This window comes from Carex rostrata, chromosome 17 (assembly GCF_964058835.1).
Source record: "Carex rostrata chromosome 17, lpCarRost1.2, whole genome shotgun sequence".
Classification (NCBI taxonomy): Eukaryota; Viridiplantae; Streptophyta; class Magnoliopsida; order Poales; family Cyperaceae; genus Carex; species Carex rostrata.
The window spans coordinates 160,022-177,950 of record NC_135934.1 but is presented as its reverse complement, the minus strand read 5'-3'; the positions used below and the strand labels follow the sequence as shown (position 1 = coordinate 177,950).

Genomic DNA, 17,929 nt, shown 5'->3' with positions numbered 1-17,929 from the left:
TGGAATAAAAAATTCAAAAAAAAAAAAAAAAAAAATTTCAGGGCGCAAATTTTTTCCGCAGCCCGGAATAAAAATTCCGAAGCGCAGAAAAAATCTGCGGCCTGGGTATTTTTAAAATTTCACTCAAAACATGGTTATTTTTAATAAAATAATTTTTTTTTTGGGTATTTTTAAAAAAATCGGCTCATGGACATCACATGGATGATGGATGAAGGCGTAGCTTCCTCTGCAATAACTGAGAATTTCAGAGATGATCTCTTACCCCTTCCTTTTAGCCTTTAGGAGAGTCTTTTTTTTCTTTTACTACTGTTTATCCGCCACAGAAACAGAAAGCATATAAATATATGATATATCATAATCCAGCCTTCCTCCCCCCCTTCCCTTTATACCTTCTCTTCTCCTTAGTCCTTAGTCCTTAGTCCTTAGTCCTTACTACTATTATTACTATACTATTTAAGTGACATCTCACTTCTCACACTCAACTGGAGACTGGAGTTTTAAGTTTTAAGTTTTACAAAAATCAAAATCAAAATCATGAAATCACCAGTTCAAAGCCCAAAGAAGCCGCCACCCCCACCCCCACCCCATGACCCAAGATCAAATGAACAATGGCTCGACGATGCATCCATGAAAGATGTCGACCATTTTGCAAAAACCGTCTCCGCCATTAAATCTAAAACCGGTAGTTCATCCCGGCCTGACCTTCTCGCCTCCGTCTTATCACATTATGCCTCCAAATGGCTGCCCGAACTCTCCTCCACTTCATCCGGTCGCTTTAGTGGCCCGCCACCACCTCCCGAAAGCCCAACAGCCGTGTGGTTGAAAAAACGGCTTTTTGTTGAATCCCTTATCGCGGCACTTCCACCGGAGATGAATAACAAAGACATGGAGTCGGCGATTAATTGTGATTTTTTGCTGAGGTTGTTAAGGGCCGGGTTGATGGTTGGGGCCGATCAAGCGAGCCTGAGGGAACTAGAGGCACGTGCCGGTCGACGACTTGAGCAGGCGAGCTTGAGTGAGGTCATGATACCGGCTTTCGGGCACACATCCGGGACATTGCTCGATGTTTCTCTTGTCATACGACTGGTGAAAGGTTTTCATTTCTCTATTAATTATTGATGCATTGCATTGCAGAGTGCAGATTAATTAATTTGATAATTTCTTAAATTAATGCAGGATTCTTGGCAGCTGAGGAAATGGTTAGTGGCGCGGGCATGGCCCGGGTGGCGAAACTGGTGGATGCATACCTGGCGGAGGCGGCGCTCGATGCTGGGCTTAGTGTGAAGGAGTTTGAAGAGCTTGCGCGTGCATTGCCGGCACATGCACGCGCAACAGACGACGGCTTGTACCGGGCTCTTGATACCTTTCTCAAGGTTAGTTATATATATTATTCCCTTTTCAAACCTTGCAAAAAAATTAACAAAAACAAACAATTAATACTTTACATCTTAATTTATATCTTTCATTCTGAAATTCATTCTCAACTCAACAGATCGATACCCAAATCAAATGCACGCCTGGGATTAATTAATTAATTAATTGGTGTTGGTGGTGCTGTCAGTTTCTGTTGTCACACACTCTAAAACAATTAAGAATTCAAAAATATTTCATAAGTAAAATTTTATCCGTTACATTTGGTTTGAGTTAGGTGTTATATATTCGGAACGGGTTTTGTAAATGTACGACCATACCTAACATAGGCACATAGCTTTGTTTCATTGTTTAGCACGTGACTCTTGACTTTTATCTATTTATATGTTCGAATGAAAAATTAAATCTTCAAAACTCTTCTTAATATACTAGCAAGCCAAATAGTAGGAGCAATTTTTTTTTTTTTTTTTTTTTTTTTAACTTGGAAACACGTTTAGGAAGCAAAATTTATTCTATTTAAAATTATTACTAAAGCATTACACCAACAATATGTAATATGTATATTGAAAGAAGAGCAAAACTAAGGGTGTTCTAAGTTCACAAAGTTTCTTTGTGAACTCAACTCTAAAATCTATTGAATTAGTTTTAAACGATAATTCCAAATTATTCAAATCCTTCTATCATATATATGAGTGATGCATCTACATGTGAAATTTCTAAAGTTTTGAATTAATTTAGTATTCAAGTGGTCAAACTTAGAAAGTTCATAAATTAATTTTAGTGCATTTATTTTTTGACGTCTTTTGACCATTTGACTATATACAAAATAATTTTAAAATTTTAAAATTTTTACATGTAGACGCATCACTCATAAGATAGAAGGATTTCAACGGTTTAGATTCATCGTTTGAAATCAATCCGATAAATTTTCAAATTAAATTCACAAAGAGACTTGATAAACTTAAGAACACTCTAATTTTACTCTTGGAAGAATATTGAAAATATAAACAATGTTATAAAATAAAATAAAATAGCCTAAATATGTTTTACTGCCAAGTTCCATCAGACGGTTAAGATTGTGGACCATTGATATTTGATAGTGTTATCATTGGGCTAGCCTCTATTGCAACTTGTGACGAATCTAAAAGGAAAATCTATTGGAACAAACAAACAAACAAACAGAAACGGTCAAATGCTAAATCAATAGCTTGAACTCGTTTCTAGTTTTACTTTTTTAGAAGCCAAGGACAGGGCCGGGAATGCCAAAAGTGAAGCCTACTCTTTTCAGGAAATTTTTTATCTATACGGAAACAGAAAATGTATCTGGTTTACGGTAAATCTAAAAAGATCTAGTTTAATGAGTCAGATTCAAAAATATAAATTAGATTCAATGATTCAGATTCATTGATATATATATATATATATATATGTATTTTTAACAGTTAAAAATGATAAATTTGTATATCACATTTTATCAGATACGAAGTGGAATTGACTCAATAAGTCATATTCAAATATTTTTTTTAAAAGTCAATAGAAAAAAGTTGTCACATTTAATCAGCCTGAATTTTTGGATCTTCATCATTAAGACAAATCCATCTAGAATTGGATCTTCACCATTGAGGCCAATCCACCTAAAATTTGATTTTCTGTGACATCATATTCCAAATATTTTCCATCGACATCTATTTTTTCTTTAAAATAAAATATATTGATGGATCTGGACCATTGAGAGTCTCATTGAGTCAGATATTTCTAGATTTGTTGGAAATCAAGTACTCTTTTTGTTTTCCGTACGTATGAATTTAATACTTTCTATGGATAAAAAAATTCCCTCTTTTTATGAATTCGTGTCCTCTGCATTAACTTAAAAGAATTTTTTTTTGAGTTAATAAATCTTGACCATCCGATCTATTTTAAGATTCGTACAGACTCGATCCGCACTAATATTAAAGGCCCCCCTATATCATAAGTAGGGGCCGAATTGGCTCTATTTTAAATCAGATGGTTCAGATTCATTAACTAAAAGATTCCTTTTTGAGTTAATGCAGAGGATACGCATTCTCTTTTCATTAGGCCTTCTCATTAATATATTGATATTAGTATATATGTTCATGTATGATTTGTGTTTTCACTGTTGCTTCTGAATAAATGCATGCCTGAGATTAGATTAGATTAGAGGTCCCTTCCAAATGGTGATTTAATTCTTCCACCCCCTCCCTTTTACTTTTAGATCGTATAACATAACGGACCCATTATAAATCCAGCGCCGCATGGATCAAGGCATGGTAGCTCAGGCTCAGGTCTTCAGTTCAGCGTGACCACTTTTTGCCTGGACAGTACTGGACACAGACAGAGGCCAACGTGGCCTTTCACAGTTCACACATGACATGGCTCATGGCTCATGGCTCATGGCTCATGGCTCATGGCTGGCCTAATACTAATTAATTAACCTAGCTACTCTTTTAATTTTACTAGTTGCTAACCGATAACATCATAATACAAAGAGGATACAATATAAATTAATGTCTATAAGACTATAACTATAACTATAACTATAAGCCATCAATTTAATTTCATTTTAATTGCTGTTTTTCTTCGGGGAACCGAAAGCATCAATTTTTGTCAGGCTTTTTCTAATTGTTTCCCTTTCTCAATTATTTTGATATTGAAACTATTGTAATATGTTTATAAAGCTGCACCTGCACAACCACAACCACAACCACAACCACAACCACAACCACAACCTTGTAAATTGAAATTTTTGGGTAGGCCTAAAGGCATGCATTTGGTGGGGCCCAGAAATCTGTACAATGTAGGCTGAGCCTGTGGCTGTGGCCCATTACACCAACTGGATATATATATATATATTTGTACTGTCTAGTGCACAAGGCTCAAAAACCATTGCCTGACATACATACTGATACTGGTCACTTTTTGAATAGTATCTAATCTGACCATCAGTTTACATGTCAACAAGTCCGGACAAGTTGCTTTCACAGAAATACATCCAAATTATTTACAAAAGTTTATTAATATAGTACATAGCTTTGAACTTTCCAAGGAAAAGGCATCTCTACCATCTCTTACCATCTCTGGATGGTGGTCAAAATCGATCTTGGACCAACACACACACACACACACAGTGTTAACTCTGCCAATACTAGTTATATGACATGTCTCTTGCTGATCAGCAGGATTCATGCTGGTTCACACAATCAAGTCACATGTGCCAGTGAGTTGAAAAAAAACATAAAACGGTAAAGGAAAATAATAAATAAAAATGTTGATCAATTGTTACATAAATTTAGGTTATTGAATGAAGGGTTCTTAAACTGCAAAAAAAAAAAAAAAAAAAAAAAATGAAGGGTTCTGAAATCTGTATTCACCATGAATCCTATATTCTTTTATATATATTCCTAAAGTTTTATTTGATTTGATTTGATTTTACTTTTTCAGGCCCATCCTAACACTACAAAAGAAGAAAGAAAGACATTATGCCAACTCATTGATGCGAGAAAGCTCTCATCAGAGGCGTCCGCACATGCAATACAAAATGACCGCCTTCCAGTGCGCTCTGTGATGCAAGTTCTCTTCTCTGAGCACACCAAACTCAATCGTCAAACCGGATCCTTCTCCGGCCCAAGAAGCCCCAATCTGTCCCAACTCGACCTCCCTGGCCGGTGCCCTTCCAAAAGGGAAACCTTAGCTCATCAACAGGTAAATTTGATGAGGCATAGTATTCACTATTGAAGTATTGAGAGATGACTAATGAAAAATATTAACAGAAAGATATTATATTTTCAATTGCAGGAGATACGTCGATTAAGGGAGGATGTGGCCCGCTTGCAGGTGCAGTGTCATGCGCTACAAGCACACGTCGATCGGTTGATGAGCGACAGAAGAAGGAAGGGCGCTTTCTTCAAATGGAGTACATTTTTCTTTGGGGGAGCTGATGTGGCGAAAGTGGAGGATTCTGAGAGTGGGGCCGAGAGGCAGACACCTTCCAACTCCAAAAAAGGAAGGCTGGTACCGGCAGCTCATGCATCTGGTACAGCTACGCCGACAAAGTGGCGTAAGTCATTGTCTTGAAAGTTGAAAGTATTTGTTTGATTATTTGTATTTTATTGCTTTTATTTGTAAGTTTAAGTAACGAATTAATGCCCTTCAACTGGAGTATGGAGTACCATCCTTTTTGTTAATTATATTATATATTTATATTGTACAAGTATGATAAAGGACTTTGGTAATCTTCTTTCCTTGTTGGTGTAACCTTTTTACTGATTTTACTGTGTTGTTTGTAATTATTCTTCAAGTTGGTGTAATGGAATCTTATCTAGGGACTTGACCCCTAAATTTCTTCTTAAAAACAAAAACTGTGGTTGCAATTTCATATTTCCTTTTTGTCTGTTCTAGTGCCAAATGGTCCTATTTTGGAACAGTTTAAACGGTCACATGAGATCTGTCCAAATTGATTTAATTTTTCAAAAATACCAATAGCGACCTGTTAAACATTTTTAAAATTATATCATGTGATTATGTATACAAACGTACCTTCTTATTTATCTTATTATATTTATTATTCATCAGGCATCATTCAAGACATCCACATGCCAAACCTCCAACAAGTACACACTAAATAATCCAACAAGCATAAAAGGTTCATAAATATTGTATGAAGAGCAAAACTTTACGTTTAACAAATTTACAACTCTCAGCCACCCTCCAGCTGCTGCTGGGTGTTAAAATTACAAATAATAGTAGACAAAACAGAATAAAAACACACTTCACTTATCTCCCAAGTTACCAACATCAAATCTCTTACATTGCACAAAAAGAAAGAAGAGAAGAAAAAACGAAATACAATCAAACCTCACAAACTATTTATACACTAGCGCGAGGACAAGAAATCTTGAGCCAACCAAGCGCTAACTTATTCGACCAGAAATCCAATCAATCACCAACCGCAAAATACAAACAATAGAATGAAATACACACTTGATCAAACATATACATACACTAACTAAACACAGATAGCAACAACATTACTTGATCAATGCCTTCTTGATCGCCTTAACAAATTTGCCATTGTTAGTTGAAGCGGAACAATCCAAATACCCATACTCTTCATCCTCTCCTAGTACTTTTGGTTTTCTTCCAATGCAATCAACCCCCTTTCTCATCCCTAAAATAACAGATGAAGGAGATGAGGGTAATGACCGAAATGCCCTTGCACTCTCTGTCCTCGGCAACCCCACTATTTTTCTCTCCTCTCTTTCCCTAACATGAAAGCTCTTTCTGGCAGCAATCATCTCAGTTTGCTTCAAGTCTGACTCTGAGTTTGCTTGTTCAATCTCAGTAATTTCTTCAGTTAAGGGATCCTCTTGAAAGTCATCAACTAGCATTTGAAGCCATTTGTCTACATTTTCCCTGCCAACTTCATTTATGTACCCATGATCTTCTTCTTCCTCTTCTATCTCATTCTTTGATACTGAATCAATTGTACGCCTCCTCAATTTTTCGATATCCAACTTGTAAGGTGGTTCTTGTGCTATGGGTCCTTTACCCTTTATATCATTGAAATCTCTGATTGATAAAGTATCGAGTTTCTCATTTACCGACGTACTGCCTCTCTCTACCACAGAGAACCTCCTATGCCTATTTTTTTTCAGAATTAAATTTTCTTCACCAGCCTCTGATGCCCTTTGTTCTTCTTCTAGGAAAACCCGGAGTTCCTTTGTCAGAGGCTTTCTACTATGCCTCCTAGAAGGAAACCTGTTGTATAGGTCCTGCCTTGCCTGTGTGGAAGTGGCATTATTGTCCTCTATGCGTGACCTTTTGCGGGGTTTGTCGCTGAATTGTTTGATTTGGGTCTCAATTTCATCTCTTTGCTTGAATTTACGACGGAGCTCGTTCTCTGACAAGTCACAGATTGATCTTTGCGCCTCCAGTCGTGCCATGAGAGAATTGTTGGCAGCCTGGTTCAGCCTCAGTTGTTCCTTGTAAACAACACTCCTATATAATATATGAAATAAAGAATATATATTGTTACAAGATGATTTATTGTAGACTTATCATATTAGAAATTAAACCATATACATAGTACTTCTTAAGGTCGGGTAAAATCACACCAGCAGCTTCATGTACATTAGCGTTGTGCATGATGAGACAATAAATAGACATTGAAAACATCTTCGAGAGTTGCTAAGTATGAACTTAAGCTTACAAAGATATTTGGTGATTTTAACTCAAAATTCTATTGGATTGACTTCAAATGATGAATTAAAATCCGCCGAAACCAATAAATTTTGAAGTTAAACTCATTAACTACTAGCTTCACTCAACATTTTAAGCTAAAAATTTACTTTTACACGCAAGCCCCTTAGAAATTTTAGTGTTTATAACCATTCTTCCTGATAAGGCTTATCAAAAGACTCGAAATTAATAACAAAAATATCAGCTTACTGGTGCATGGCATCTCTGATCATCTTCTCAAGCATTGATTTGTACTGTGCCTGAGCCTCTGCCAAATGCCGGCATTTCTCAGCCCGTTGTTTTTTCTTTATCAACAATTCCTCCAATCCCTGAATCTCTACTCTCTCCACTTCATTCCTTTCCTTCAATTGCTCAACCTCTCCATCTATCTCTTCCATCTCAGCTAGTTGTTTCTTCTTAGCATCATCTCTCTGTCTCAGTGAATCCCTTGCCAAGGCAATAGAGAAATGTGGATTTGTACTGTATGGGTCTGAGTCAAGGTTGGGGTTGGAGTTTTCCTTTGAGATATATGGGTCATGGGTCCCATTGTCTTTCTTGGTGGAGAATTTCATAGCAGCTAACACAAATATAAAATAAGAAATAAGCTACGTAGTCATTGTGCTGAATTATAAACATAAATTTAATAATCAAGCAAGTAACAAAAGACCACAAGGAATGGTTGAGAGATTTGAAATGTGAACCATAGAAAATTAAAACCGGACAGTATGTACTGGTACAGATACAAAATTTCACATACCAGTACTAGACTTGACATGTACTCTATAGGACATTATCTGTACCAGACCTGATTTATATGCTTCAAGACTAGAAGCACTTCAATGCCAGTAGCATAAATGAAATTACAAAGATAAGTACCTATTACGGGATAAGTGGGTCTAGTAGGTCTGTTTATATCAACCGGCTTGAGCACTGATGCGTCAGAGCTCCGAGTTGAAACAATGGCAGCTGGTGCAAGGCCTGATTTCTTTTTTGCCTCGTTAAAATGATGGGGAAATGCATGTGCTTCCACCGATTGAAGTGCGTTTAGTTCTTCATTTCCACCATCAGCAAATAAAAAAGAAAATGCTCTTTTCCTACTCAATCATGAAAGTTAAAAAAACAAGCAAGAAGGACTGTATCAGCATAAGCTTCCATGAACTCTGAGTAAGGGAAAAAACAAGTAGAACTGTATGAGCATAAGCTCGTATGAACTTTTGAGTAAGGGTCACAGTATACTATAATGAAATTTTGTTACCATGTTTATAGTCAGGTGCTTAATAGTTGGGAACTAGTTAAGATTATCAAATCTAAATTTCACTTCCAGAAGAAAAGTAAGGACGCTTTCATATTTTATTCTGGCAAAATTCAGTGTACCTGTAGTCTGAATCTTTAGACACAAAAGTTGACAAGAACTGGTTGACTGAGATGCCAATTTGTAAGTCCCACCATGGGACAAGGAACTCCAGCTTGTGCCCTTTCTTTTTGCACACATGAGACTGAACTATTCTCAGATTGCTTGGAACAGTTTTTCCGCCCCCTGATTTTGAAAATATACATAATATTATTCATACAAAATTAACTCAACGACATATATAAACAAATCTAATTGATTTTTACCCACTTGTACAAGGGAACCAATGGTCAATTTCCCATGAAAGAGGAGAAGCCGAGTCGGCATGGAGGTAGAGCACATTCCCATATGGGTCGACCCGAAAGAGAGATGGGTCAAAGCCAGCATTCCTGATTTTAAATAAAAAAAAAGATGATTAATTAAAACTGTTTCAAATTAACCTGAGACAGTTAGAAATTTTGAGAAAATTTCAACTAACCCAAGATGATCAAGTTGCTTCCACAACAGATTGACAAATCCTCGAGGGTTAACAGAAGGAATCGCCTCAGGATCTATGACTGGAAACATTTCATTTACTTCCTTTATTTTCAAAGCCTACAAAATAATATCAAAATTACCCCTTTGTTTTCACAATCTCAATATAAGAATAAGAAGAAAACTAACAAAATCATTCAGGCATTGTTGGGCACGTTAAGAATCCAGATCCAACAATATTTCCTTCAAGCAAAAAGTAAACTAAAAAACCCACAGAAAAAGAAGGGAAACCTAAAAGAAGAAAACAAAACAAAACAAAACAAAACAAACAAACAGTGCCTACCTCTTGGGGCTGAAGCATGTAGGGAAGAAAGGTGAAAGGGGGTCCATGAATGTACGGACAAAGAAGATTGGGGCTCTTGCACAGCTTGGCGTAAGCTTTTGGATAACCTAGGTTCCCATCAATGGCTTTCTCTTCCTCTGTGAAAACCATCCTCGTGCTTCCCATCAGGTGTTCGACGAAATTTCCCAGAGAAGAAACGGGAAATGATAGATCGATTTAGAAGGAAAAAACAGAAGAGTTTGGACGGATCAAAGGAGCGTCTCAGAGTTAATTTTTGGGGAGAAGAGGCAACGGTCGAATCGGAGGAGTTTTTTTTTTTTTTTTTTTTTTTCTGAGAGAGAAAGAGAGCCGTTGGGTTTTCAAATTATGGAATTCCTTTGCTACCTCGCTGTTTCATTAATTTCTCTGTCAGATGCATTTATTTGTTTCTGTTCAAAGTTCAAACTGGCCTTTCCTTGCCTACGGGGCCCAGTCAAATCTTGTCCAATTGGGTGACGAAAATTTGAAGCTTCGTGATGATATGAACCGTTCAATTTATTAGATAAGAAATGAATTGTTGAGGATAATTTAAAATCTTTGTCTAGTTGTGCTTTTTAGTTGGAGAGGACCACCATGTTGCATGGTATTGGTATGTCAGCAGAGTGAATAATGCGGTGAAATGATTGGTGGGGCAAATCCGCAAATGTGTTCACTAATTACTTTACTATCATAAAAAACACCATGAAATTGGGTTGGAGACCAACCCAAGCATTCGTGGATTTGATATTTGGAGCATAGTGAAAATCCGGCCTTGTATTCTGGTAAACGCCATCATTAAACAATTGCACTGGGGATTTAAGCCCATTAAAACTGTAGTGTTTTATGGGCTGAAATGGGAGGAGATTTGGGCCCAAAGAGTTCGCTAGTTCTAGTTCTACTGGGTATGACCTTGACCTGAATTAATTTACCCACATGACTCACCACACCATTAGTTACATGATGTACGTACCTAGTCTGACTGGCACTTAATATATATATATTTTTTTTATATTTTGGGGTTAGTTGGTGTTGCATAAAGACAAAGTAGATGTTGGCAACTTAAGCTTGACGATTAATGAGAATCTTGGAATCCTCTACTTTATTAGAGTAAATTTATAAAGGTGATAAAAATTATATTCCATGGGGTCTTCTCAAGATGCTTAATTATGCAAGCAATTATATATTAATTATATATATATATATATATATATATATAGTTCCTTTTCCCCTTAAACCTCATCCTCATCCTCATCCTCATCCTGCTAGGGGTATTAGATCCCCTTCCTAAATTGTATGTAATGCTATTGCTATCCCATTTTGTGTCATAATCATTATCATAGAATACTTGAATTGATCGTTTGTCACTAATTAATTAATTAATTAATTAAGAGTATAACATAATATATAATAATGTATCCTTAATTAATTGGTATATGCTTAATTAATTTGTTGAGTCTATATATATATATCTGCCATGCATGCATATATCTTGTACTAATAGGTTTGCATACATGCTGCCTAGCTAGCTTATGAGTGCCAGGAAACATATCTCGATTCAATTCATTATTCATAGCATCACATAGCTAGGGCCTTGGGCTATATTTAATTATCTATCAATTAAAATTAAGGTTGTTGTTCCGAGAACTGTACCAGTGAAACTGCACACACACACATATATATATATATAGTTCCTTTGACAGTAGCAGTAGCAGAGTTTGTTCGTTCGTCATTAATTAATTAAACAAAGGTATATGCACAAACATGCATATATATGCGGTCCTATCATACATATATATCGTATCAAGTATTGGATCGGATATATATATATATATATAAAGATGTTGCTAAGATATGATTAAATTAAGAATCTCGGTTAGATTTCCACTTGGATGCACATACGGTATTTAGCTTAATTAATTAATTAATTAGATGGAGTTGATGGTCCATTAATTGGTAAACTTATCATTCCTTTGATTCCACACAACCTCTCCTCCGTTCTTTTTTTCTGAATTATCTGCTGAAAACGTAGCCGTTAATATTCTCCGAATTTTTTTTAAAAATTAAAAAGCACACTTTAATTTGATATTTGTATATTCCAAATTAATTGCCATCCTTGTTCTGACATCTGACTATTCAAGAAAAAGACAAAACTAAACCTGGCTCTATCAAGTCGGTGACAAAGGAGACCTTCTTGATAGGGACCCACCTGTCAGAGAGAAGAGAGAAGCTTCCGAGGGAGGGAAAACAAAGGGGTGAAAAAAAAATAAATAAATAAAAAAAAGAAGAGAGAGAGAGCAGCTTTAAGGCCCAAGAAAAGGTGAGAAAGAGGCCCAAAAGAGAATATTCGGAGGCCGCACCAGACAAAAGGGATATTCAACGCACGGACTTTAGAAAAATCCGAGTGACACGTGGCAGGAGGTGATTCCCTCCGTTCTAAAGCGAAGGAACGAGGGAGAGAAAAGAGAGAAAAGAGAGAAAAGAGAGAGGTTGGAGTCTTGTACCTGAAGACTGAATTGGAGAAAGCGACCAACCCTCATTATTGCACAGCGAATTCGATGCGCTCGCTCGCTCGCTATCTTCATTCTTCATTCTTCACACTTCTCTTCTCTTCTCTTCTCTGCCATTTTAATTCTAATTCTACGTCCCCAAATTCATCTGCAACTGCATGTTAAATGTTAATGAATCAAATTAATTCGCATATATTTGTACTAACTGCTACCTACAATAGGATATATAATATAGGGTAACAAACATACTGTGCAATTTTGTTTGTGTTAATAACATTGCAGAGGAGGGGTTCCTCTCTCCTCTCTCCTCTCTCCTCTCTCTGTATTGGAATGGAAATTTGGAATGGAATGGATAATGGGATGGAGAATCTTCTTAGCTTCCTGCCCACTTCCTAGAAAGATAGGAATAGGAATAGAAATATATAGGATCAGTAAGGGAGATTCCCATGAGCTAGCTTCTCCTTTCGATTCATTCCCATTAATTACTATATATATATATATATATACTGTTTATTATATCACAACTTTATCACACATTCCTTGCTTGCACTTCGGTTACCCCTTCGCTTCTGCCATGATCCTTTCAAAAAAAAACTTCGGTTACCCCTTCATTAAATTAAATTTTATATTTCAACTGCTTAACTTTAACAGCTAAAGCCTAATTCAAAATTTTAAAATGCTCGAATATATATCTTGCCACTCGAAAAACAATTAATATCAGCCTTTAATTCTTGCAATAATGTCTATATATATATTTTCTTTCTTATTGCTATATGCCTATATGTGTGAATAAAGAAAAGGATATGAATTGTAGTTGCCTAGTTGGTAACGGTAAATAATAATTATTCTTAGTTGGGGTAATTTAATTTTTAATTTTTAATTTTTGAAGTCGTGAACCACTAGTGCATAAAAGAAACACTTTTCATGCACCTCCGGTATGAATGCAAATATTCAGTGTGAGCCAGGTGTGTGCATGCTAGCTAGCTTCAGTGAGAAGATTTGTAAAAATATATGCGTGTATATATGCTTCTTTTCAAAGCAAAATTGAAAAAGCGGCTCTTTTTCCTTTTGAAAAATTGGGCTAGCTCGCTCGCTCGATCGCTGTGTGGGGAGAGAATCCTTTCATTTAATTTCTTGTTTTGAATTTTGAGTGGTATATGCTTATTGCTTTTGAGATTTACAAACTACATTACTACTTACTTTAGCATCTATAGAATTAATTAATTAATTAATTAATTAATTAATGGCATCTATTTTATTGTGAATTTAATTATACTGCAACTGGCTGGGCTTATTGCGCATAGAACCCGTTCTGATACTCTCTCTCTATATATATATTAATTGCTATAGGTATATCTACAAATATCCTTGTTTACTCAATCTAATTTATCTGATGATAGATCAGAATATCTATCTTGCATCCAACAAGGGCAACAAAGTCATCCCCAGTTGTCACAATATATAGTCCACTATGTTTATATTTATATTAAATACATTTGTGCTCATCACCTCATTAATTAGTTAATTAGTCAATTTAATTGGTTGTAATTAAGCTTTGGCACCATATAATTAAAGCTTTATCAAAATCTTCATAAATAATTTTCTCACTGAATAAAAAGCCAGTACTTGTGTTATGCACCTTAATTTGTTATTCACTTATTTGCATGTACTGTCTGGATGTCAGAAGAGAGTTCTAAAACACAAAAAGACAAAAAAAAAAAACAAAAAAACAAGGAAAGAGAAAATTTGGTGAAAGAGGCCAGAGAAATATTTTTTGCCATTTGAATTAGTACACTGTACACATACTCAGAGCCCAAAGGTATCTGAAACTATTCCGGGCCCAACCACATGACTATGTCCGTATCTTCAGAAATACACTAATTGCATCTCTCTGCAATTCATTTTTGGCATTTTGTAATTGTAAGCCTACACTATTGCCACTATTGCCAATTCATTTTTGTTATTCTCTGGTGTATTGAGTCGAATAATTAATTAAGAAAAGAGAACAATCTTGATTATCTACTTATAATAAATCTAATATGAGATATATGTATCTGTCGGAAGTTGGAACAATTAATTAATATTGAAAATCATGCAATAATACAAACATTGCAGAAGATAATTATATTAGCAGTGACATGCATCGATCGATCCCCTAGCTAGCTTTGATTCTCTTCTATGCTCCTGAAACAACCCTTAATTAATAAGCTTTTGCCTTTGATCCTAACAAGAAGTTACCATGCCTTTTACTTTATCACCCCTTGCTTTTGACTTTATTCTCCCCCCACACCCCACACCCCTTCCCCTTCTCAGTCTCCCCCTAAAAGCACCTGATCCCCCCTTGATCCTCCTGTTTCTGTTCGTTTACTCAAACCAAGCATCACATAACTAAACTAAGCTGAATTCACATAATTTATATTGGCTGCTTAATTTAAGAATTATGGCTTCATCATCTGATCATCTTAGTTTAGACTACAAACCCACCGCCAATTATTCCTCTACTGTTCAAAAGGGAAACAACAACAATATTGATCAATTGGAGCAAACACAAAAATTACAAGACTTTCTTACAAGGCTTGAAGAAGAGAGGCTCAAGATTGAGGCATTCAAGCGTGAGTTGCCTCTTTGCATGCAACTCCTCAACAATGGTAACTAAATTTATTTCTTCTTTCAATATATACTTCATTTTTATTTTCCCCATTCAATGATTTCATACTTCTAGCTACTGACAATTAATATTGCCATTGGCAAATTAAGATGATATTTTCATATGTATACAACAATATTGGTGCAACTTAATTTAGTGCATAATCTAAGTAAGCATTAATTAATTCTCCAAACATATATAGCTGTGGAGGCATACAGGCAGCAACTTGAGGCACACCGATCAAGCCAGGGGACAAAACCTGTGCTCGAAGAATTCATACCGATTAAGCAGATTGGTATTGAAGAAAATGAGAAAGAGAGCAACAATCTGCAATCAGAGAAATCGAGCTGGATGGTGTCGGCCCAGCTGTGGAACTCTTCATCGCATGAGGCAAAGCCGCAACTTCACTTAAAAGAAAATGATAACAACTCATTTCAAATGAGCCCTAAGGTTCCACTCGATGCAATGCAAATAAACGGTGGTGGTGCATTCTTGCCATTTTCTAAGGAGAAGAATAAGACAACCGATTCAAATTCTAGAGATTTGCCTGAGTTAGCACTGGCACCAACTGAGAAAGAGTGTGAGGAAAAGAAACCAACGACGACAGATCAAATGGAGTGCAATGGAGGTATGAGTTTGAGAAAAGAGAATGGTGATCAACAAGTGAAGAAAGTAGCTGATGGGTCGGCATCGGTCCCACAGGCACATAGAAAAGCACGTCGGTGCTGGTCACCTGATTTGCACCGGCGGTTCGTTAATGCCCTTCAAATTCTAGGGGGTGCACAAGGTATACAATTTTTGGCAAAATTTTTATTTAGGAATTAAGAAAAAGCACATGTGTTTCCATTTATATTTGATCAAACAATATATAGAGATTTGAGTATTAGCTTTATTATCATTGGTTTTGACAATTGTCATCATTATTAATTAATATTATGCTAATACTGCAAAGTCTGCAACAGTACTGATTCATATTAGTACCAGAGAAATTATTATTTGCATGAAATTTTGTGATAGTTTGAAATCATTGAATGCATGCAGTTGCCACCCCAAAGCAGATAAGGGAACTCATGAAAGTAGATGGATTGACCAATGATGAGGTGAAAAGCCATCTTCAGGTTCTCTTCTCTAATCTCTATCCCTTTTCTTTTTCAATTTTGTCTTTCTCTTTCTCTCTCTACATACTGACATACCTAGACTACAATACATATAATCTCAATTCTTAAGTTTCTAACAACTATATATATATATATATATATATATATATACATCTTTTCTTGACCAGAAATATAGGCTACACACACGTCGACCGATACCGGCCCCACAACCACCAACCGGCCCGGCACCGCATTTAGTAGTCTTGGGTGGCATTTGGGTCCCACCTGAGTATGCCACATCAGCAGGCACATCTGCAATCTACGGGGCCCATCCAGGTCCTGCTCCGCACTACTGCCAGGCAGCTCCTGTGGGGCACCAAGAATTCTATGCATCACAGGCAACTGCCATGGCGGTGCCACCAGTGCACCAGCATCACTTCAGACCTGGTGTAAATGCGGTTTCTGTAGCAGGATATAAAAACCATACCGGGTCACCTGAGGCCGAGGTAAGGAGCGGTGGTGATCGATCAGAAAGCATAGAGGAGGAAGGTGAGGAGAGGGATGAAGATGAGGAGGATGATGTGGCACCATTACCAGAGACAAATAGTACCGGTGGTGGTGAGGTGGGATTGAAATTTTAACTGTGATCGGTGAGATGGAAGATCATGATCAGTACTTCTTCTCCAAATATATCTCTTCTTTAGATAGTGCAAAAAGCACTTTGCCAGAGCAAGGTTTTTTGTTTTTTCTTCTGCTTAATTAATTTGATATATGAAGAAAGGCGTGGTTAATTTTTGGTGTTGAACTGAACATATATACCAAATAATTAGTAGTGACTGATCATTAACAGTAACTGTTTGGAAAGTGAGGGACATGCATGCATGGTGTGGAGACCGGAAACATTTCCTTGCTTTTGTTAGTTTTGAGATATATTTGAGGTTGACATGATATATATTTTGATATGCCATGTACTAGCTACTTGTTCATAGGTTGGTGCTTGCGGAAATTAATTAGAAACCGATCGAGGAGAAAATTAAAAAAATAAAAATTAGTTGGTGCTGTTTTGTTTTGCGTTTGATTATTAATTGTTTGCTGTGTGGAATATTTACATACATATATATATAAATAGTACTTGGAAGTTGGAACCAAGGTAGCAAAAATCTTTATCGGTTGTCTGTTATAAATAAATAATTTGCTTTTCTTACCTTTTCTTTGTTAATGATAAACTACGTATACCAATTATAATATGACAATGCATTCGCTTGTTTTCCGGTGGATTAAATAATTAAAGTCAGTTATATATTTTGACATATATTCATGAATAAAAAAAAATGAATTTATCTCTAGATTTTTCGTTATTCTCAAAAGAAAACGCATCTGCACAAAAAAACTGGGAACAACAGCCTGGACTTTGACTTTGACTTTGACTTTGCTTGAGATTTTATCTCAAAAGTCAAAACTAGGCACTGAAGAGAAAAATAGCCTAATAGCCAATTAGGGCTAGTACCAGCAGTCCTATAGTGCTGACAATACACTTGCAATCACTTGCTATTACTTGCTAATGTTGTAATGAAACAATACATTTCATACAAAAGAATGCAATATGAAAATGTTATAACAACACAAAACTTGGAATAACACATGCAAAACAGTATACTGACAGTAAAATGCCCAAAATAAACTTCATTTTTCTTAATTAAGCCTTAGTTCTATTCAAATTCTGCATCAGTTTATCCCAATTATGGAACTAATAAAGTTGCAATAAAAATATGAAGGAAAAAAACTTAAGTTACTAAACAAACAATAATGAAGTAATGCTCATATCTTGATCCATGCAAATCTCAGATTGTAACAGAATCTGGTACT

The 17,929-nt window shown here is 36.0% G+C and overlaps 3 protein-coding genes across 3 annotated transcripts; 2 read left to right on the top strand and 1 right to left on the bottom strand.

Annotated features, from left to right (window-relative positions):
- The first annotated feature begins 506 nt into the window (after positions 1-506).
- LOC144568515 (Phototropic-responsive NPH3 family protein) lies at positions 507-5,621 on the top strand. The gene is made up of 4 exons (XM_078318876.1): positions 507-1,093; positions 1,177-1,373; positions 4,831-5,091; positions 5,185-5,621. Exons 1-4 carry the CDS (start codon positions 535-537, stop codon positions 5,461-5,463), a joined length of 1,296 nt encoding a protein of 431 aa, XP_078175002.1. The 5' UTR covers positions 507-534; the 3' UTR covers positions 5,464-5,621.
- Positions 5,622-6,143: 522 nt separating this feature from the next.
- On the bottom strand, positions 6,144-10,223 carry LOC144568402 (trichohyalin). Its single transcript, XM_078318749.1, has 7 exons — positions 9,795-10,223; positions 9,456-9,571; positions 9,248-9,366; positions 9,001-9,163; positions 8,503-8,720; positions 7,837-8,203; positions 6,144-7,386 (listed from the first exon to the last, which is right to left on the bottom strand). Exons 1-7 carry the CDS (start codon positions 9,957-9,959, stop codon positions 6,417-6,419), a joined length of 2,118 nt encoding a protein of 705 aa, XP_078174875.1. The 5' UTR covers positions 9,960-10,223; the 3' UTR covers positions 6,144-6,416.
- A 4,439-nt stretch (positions 10,224-14,662) lies between these two features.
- Positions 14,663-16,858, top strand: LOC144568774 (Homeodomain-like superfamily protein). Its single transcript, XM_078319160.1, has 4 exons — positions 14,663-14,967; positions 15,169-15,753; positions 16,008-16,084; positions 16,252-16,858. Exons 1-4 carry the CDS (start codon positions 14,760-14,762, stop codon positions 16,702-16,704), a joined length of 1,323 nt encoding a protein of 440 aa, XP_078175286.1. The 5' UTR covers positions 14,663-14,759; the 3' UTR covers positions 16,705-16,858.
- Positions 16,859-17,929: the final 1,071 nt, after the last annotated feature.

What these genes read in the sequence shown, in the direction of transcription:
- LOC144568515 (XM_078318876.1), top strand. Translation starts at nt 535, where the DNA reads ATGAAATCACCAGTTCAAAGCCCAAAGAAGCCGCCACCCCCACCCCCA. An exon ending in TGTCATACGACTGGTGAAAG is followed by an intron (nt 1,094 to 1,176) that starts GTTTTCATTTCT and finishes AAATTAATGCAG; the next exon opens with GATTCTTGGCAGCTGAGGAA. An exon ending in CTCTTGATACCTTTCTCAAG is followed by an intron (nt 1,374 to 4,830) that starts GTTAGTTATATA and finishes TTACTTTTTCAG; the next exon opens with GCCCATCCTAACACTACAAA.
- LOC144568402 (XM_078318749.1), bottom strand. Translation starts at nt 9,959, where the DNA reads ATGGGAAGCACGAGGATGGTTTTCACAGAGGAAGAGAAAGCCATTGAT. An exon ending in AAGCAACTTGATCATCTTGG is followed by an intron (nt 9,367 to 9,455) that starts GTTAGTTGAAAT and finishes ATTTAAAATCAG; the next exon opens with GAATGCTGGCTTTGACCCAT. An exon ending in ATCAGAGATGCCATGCACCA is followed by an intron (nt 7,387 to 7,836) that starts GTAAGCTGATAT and finishes TATATTATATAG; the next exon opens with GAGTGTTGTTTACAAGGAAC.
- LOC144568774 (XM_078319160.1), top strand. Translation starts at nt 14,760, where the DNA reads ATGGCTTCATCATCTGATCATCTTAGTTTAGACTACAAACCCACCGCC. An exon ending in AATTCTAGGGGGTGCACAAG is followed by an intron (nt 15,754 to 16,007) that starts GTATACAATTTT and finishes GAATGCATGCAG; the next exon opens with TTGCCACCCCAAAGCAGATA. An exon ending in AGGTGAAAAGCCATCTTCAG is followed by an intron (nt 16,085 to 16,251) that starts GTTCTCTTCTCT and finishes TTTCTTGACCAG; the next exon opens with AAATATAGGCTACACACACG.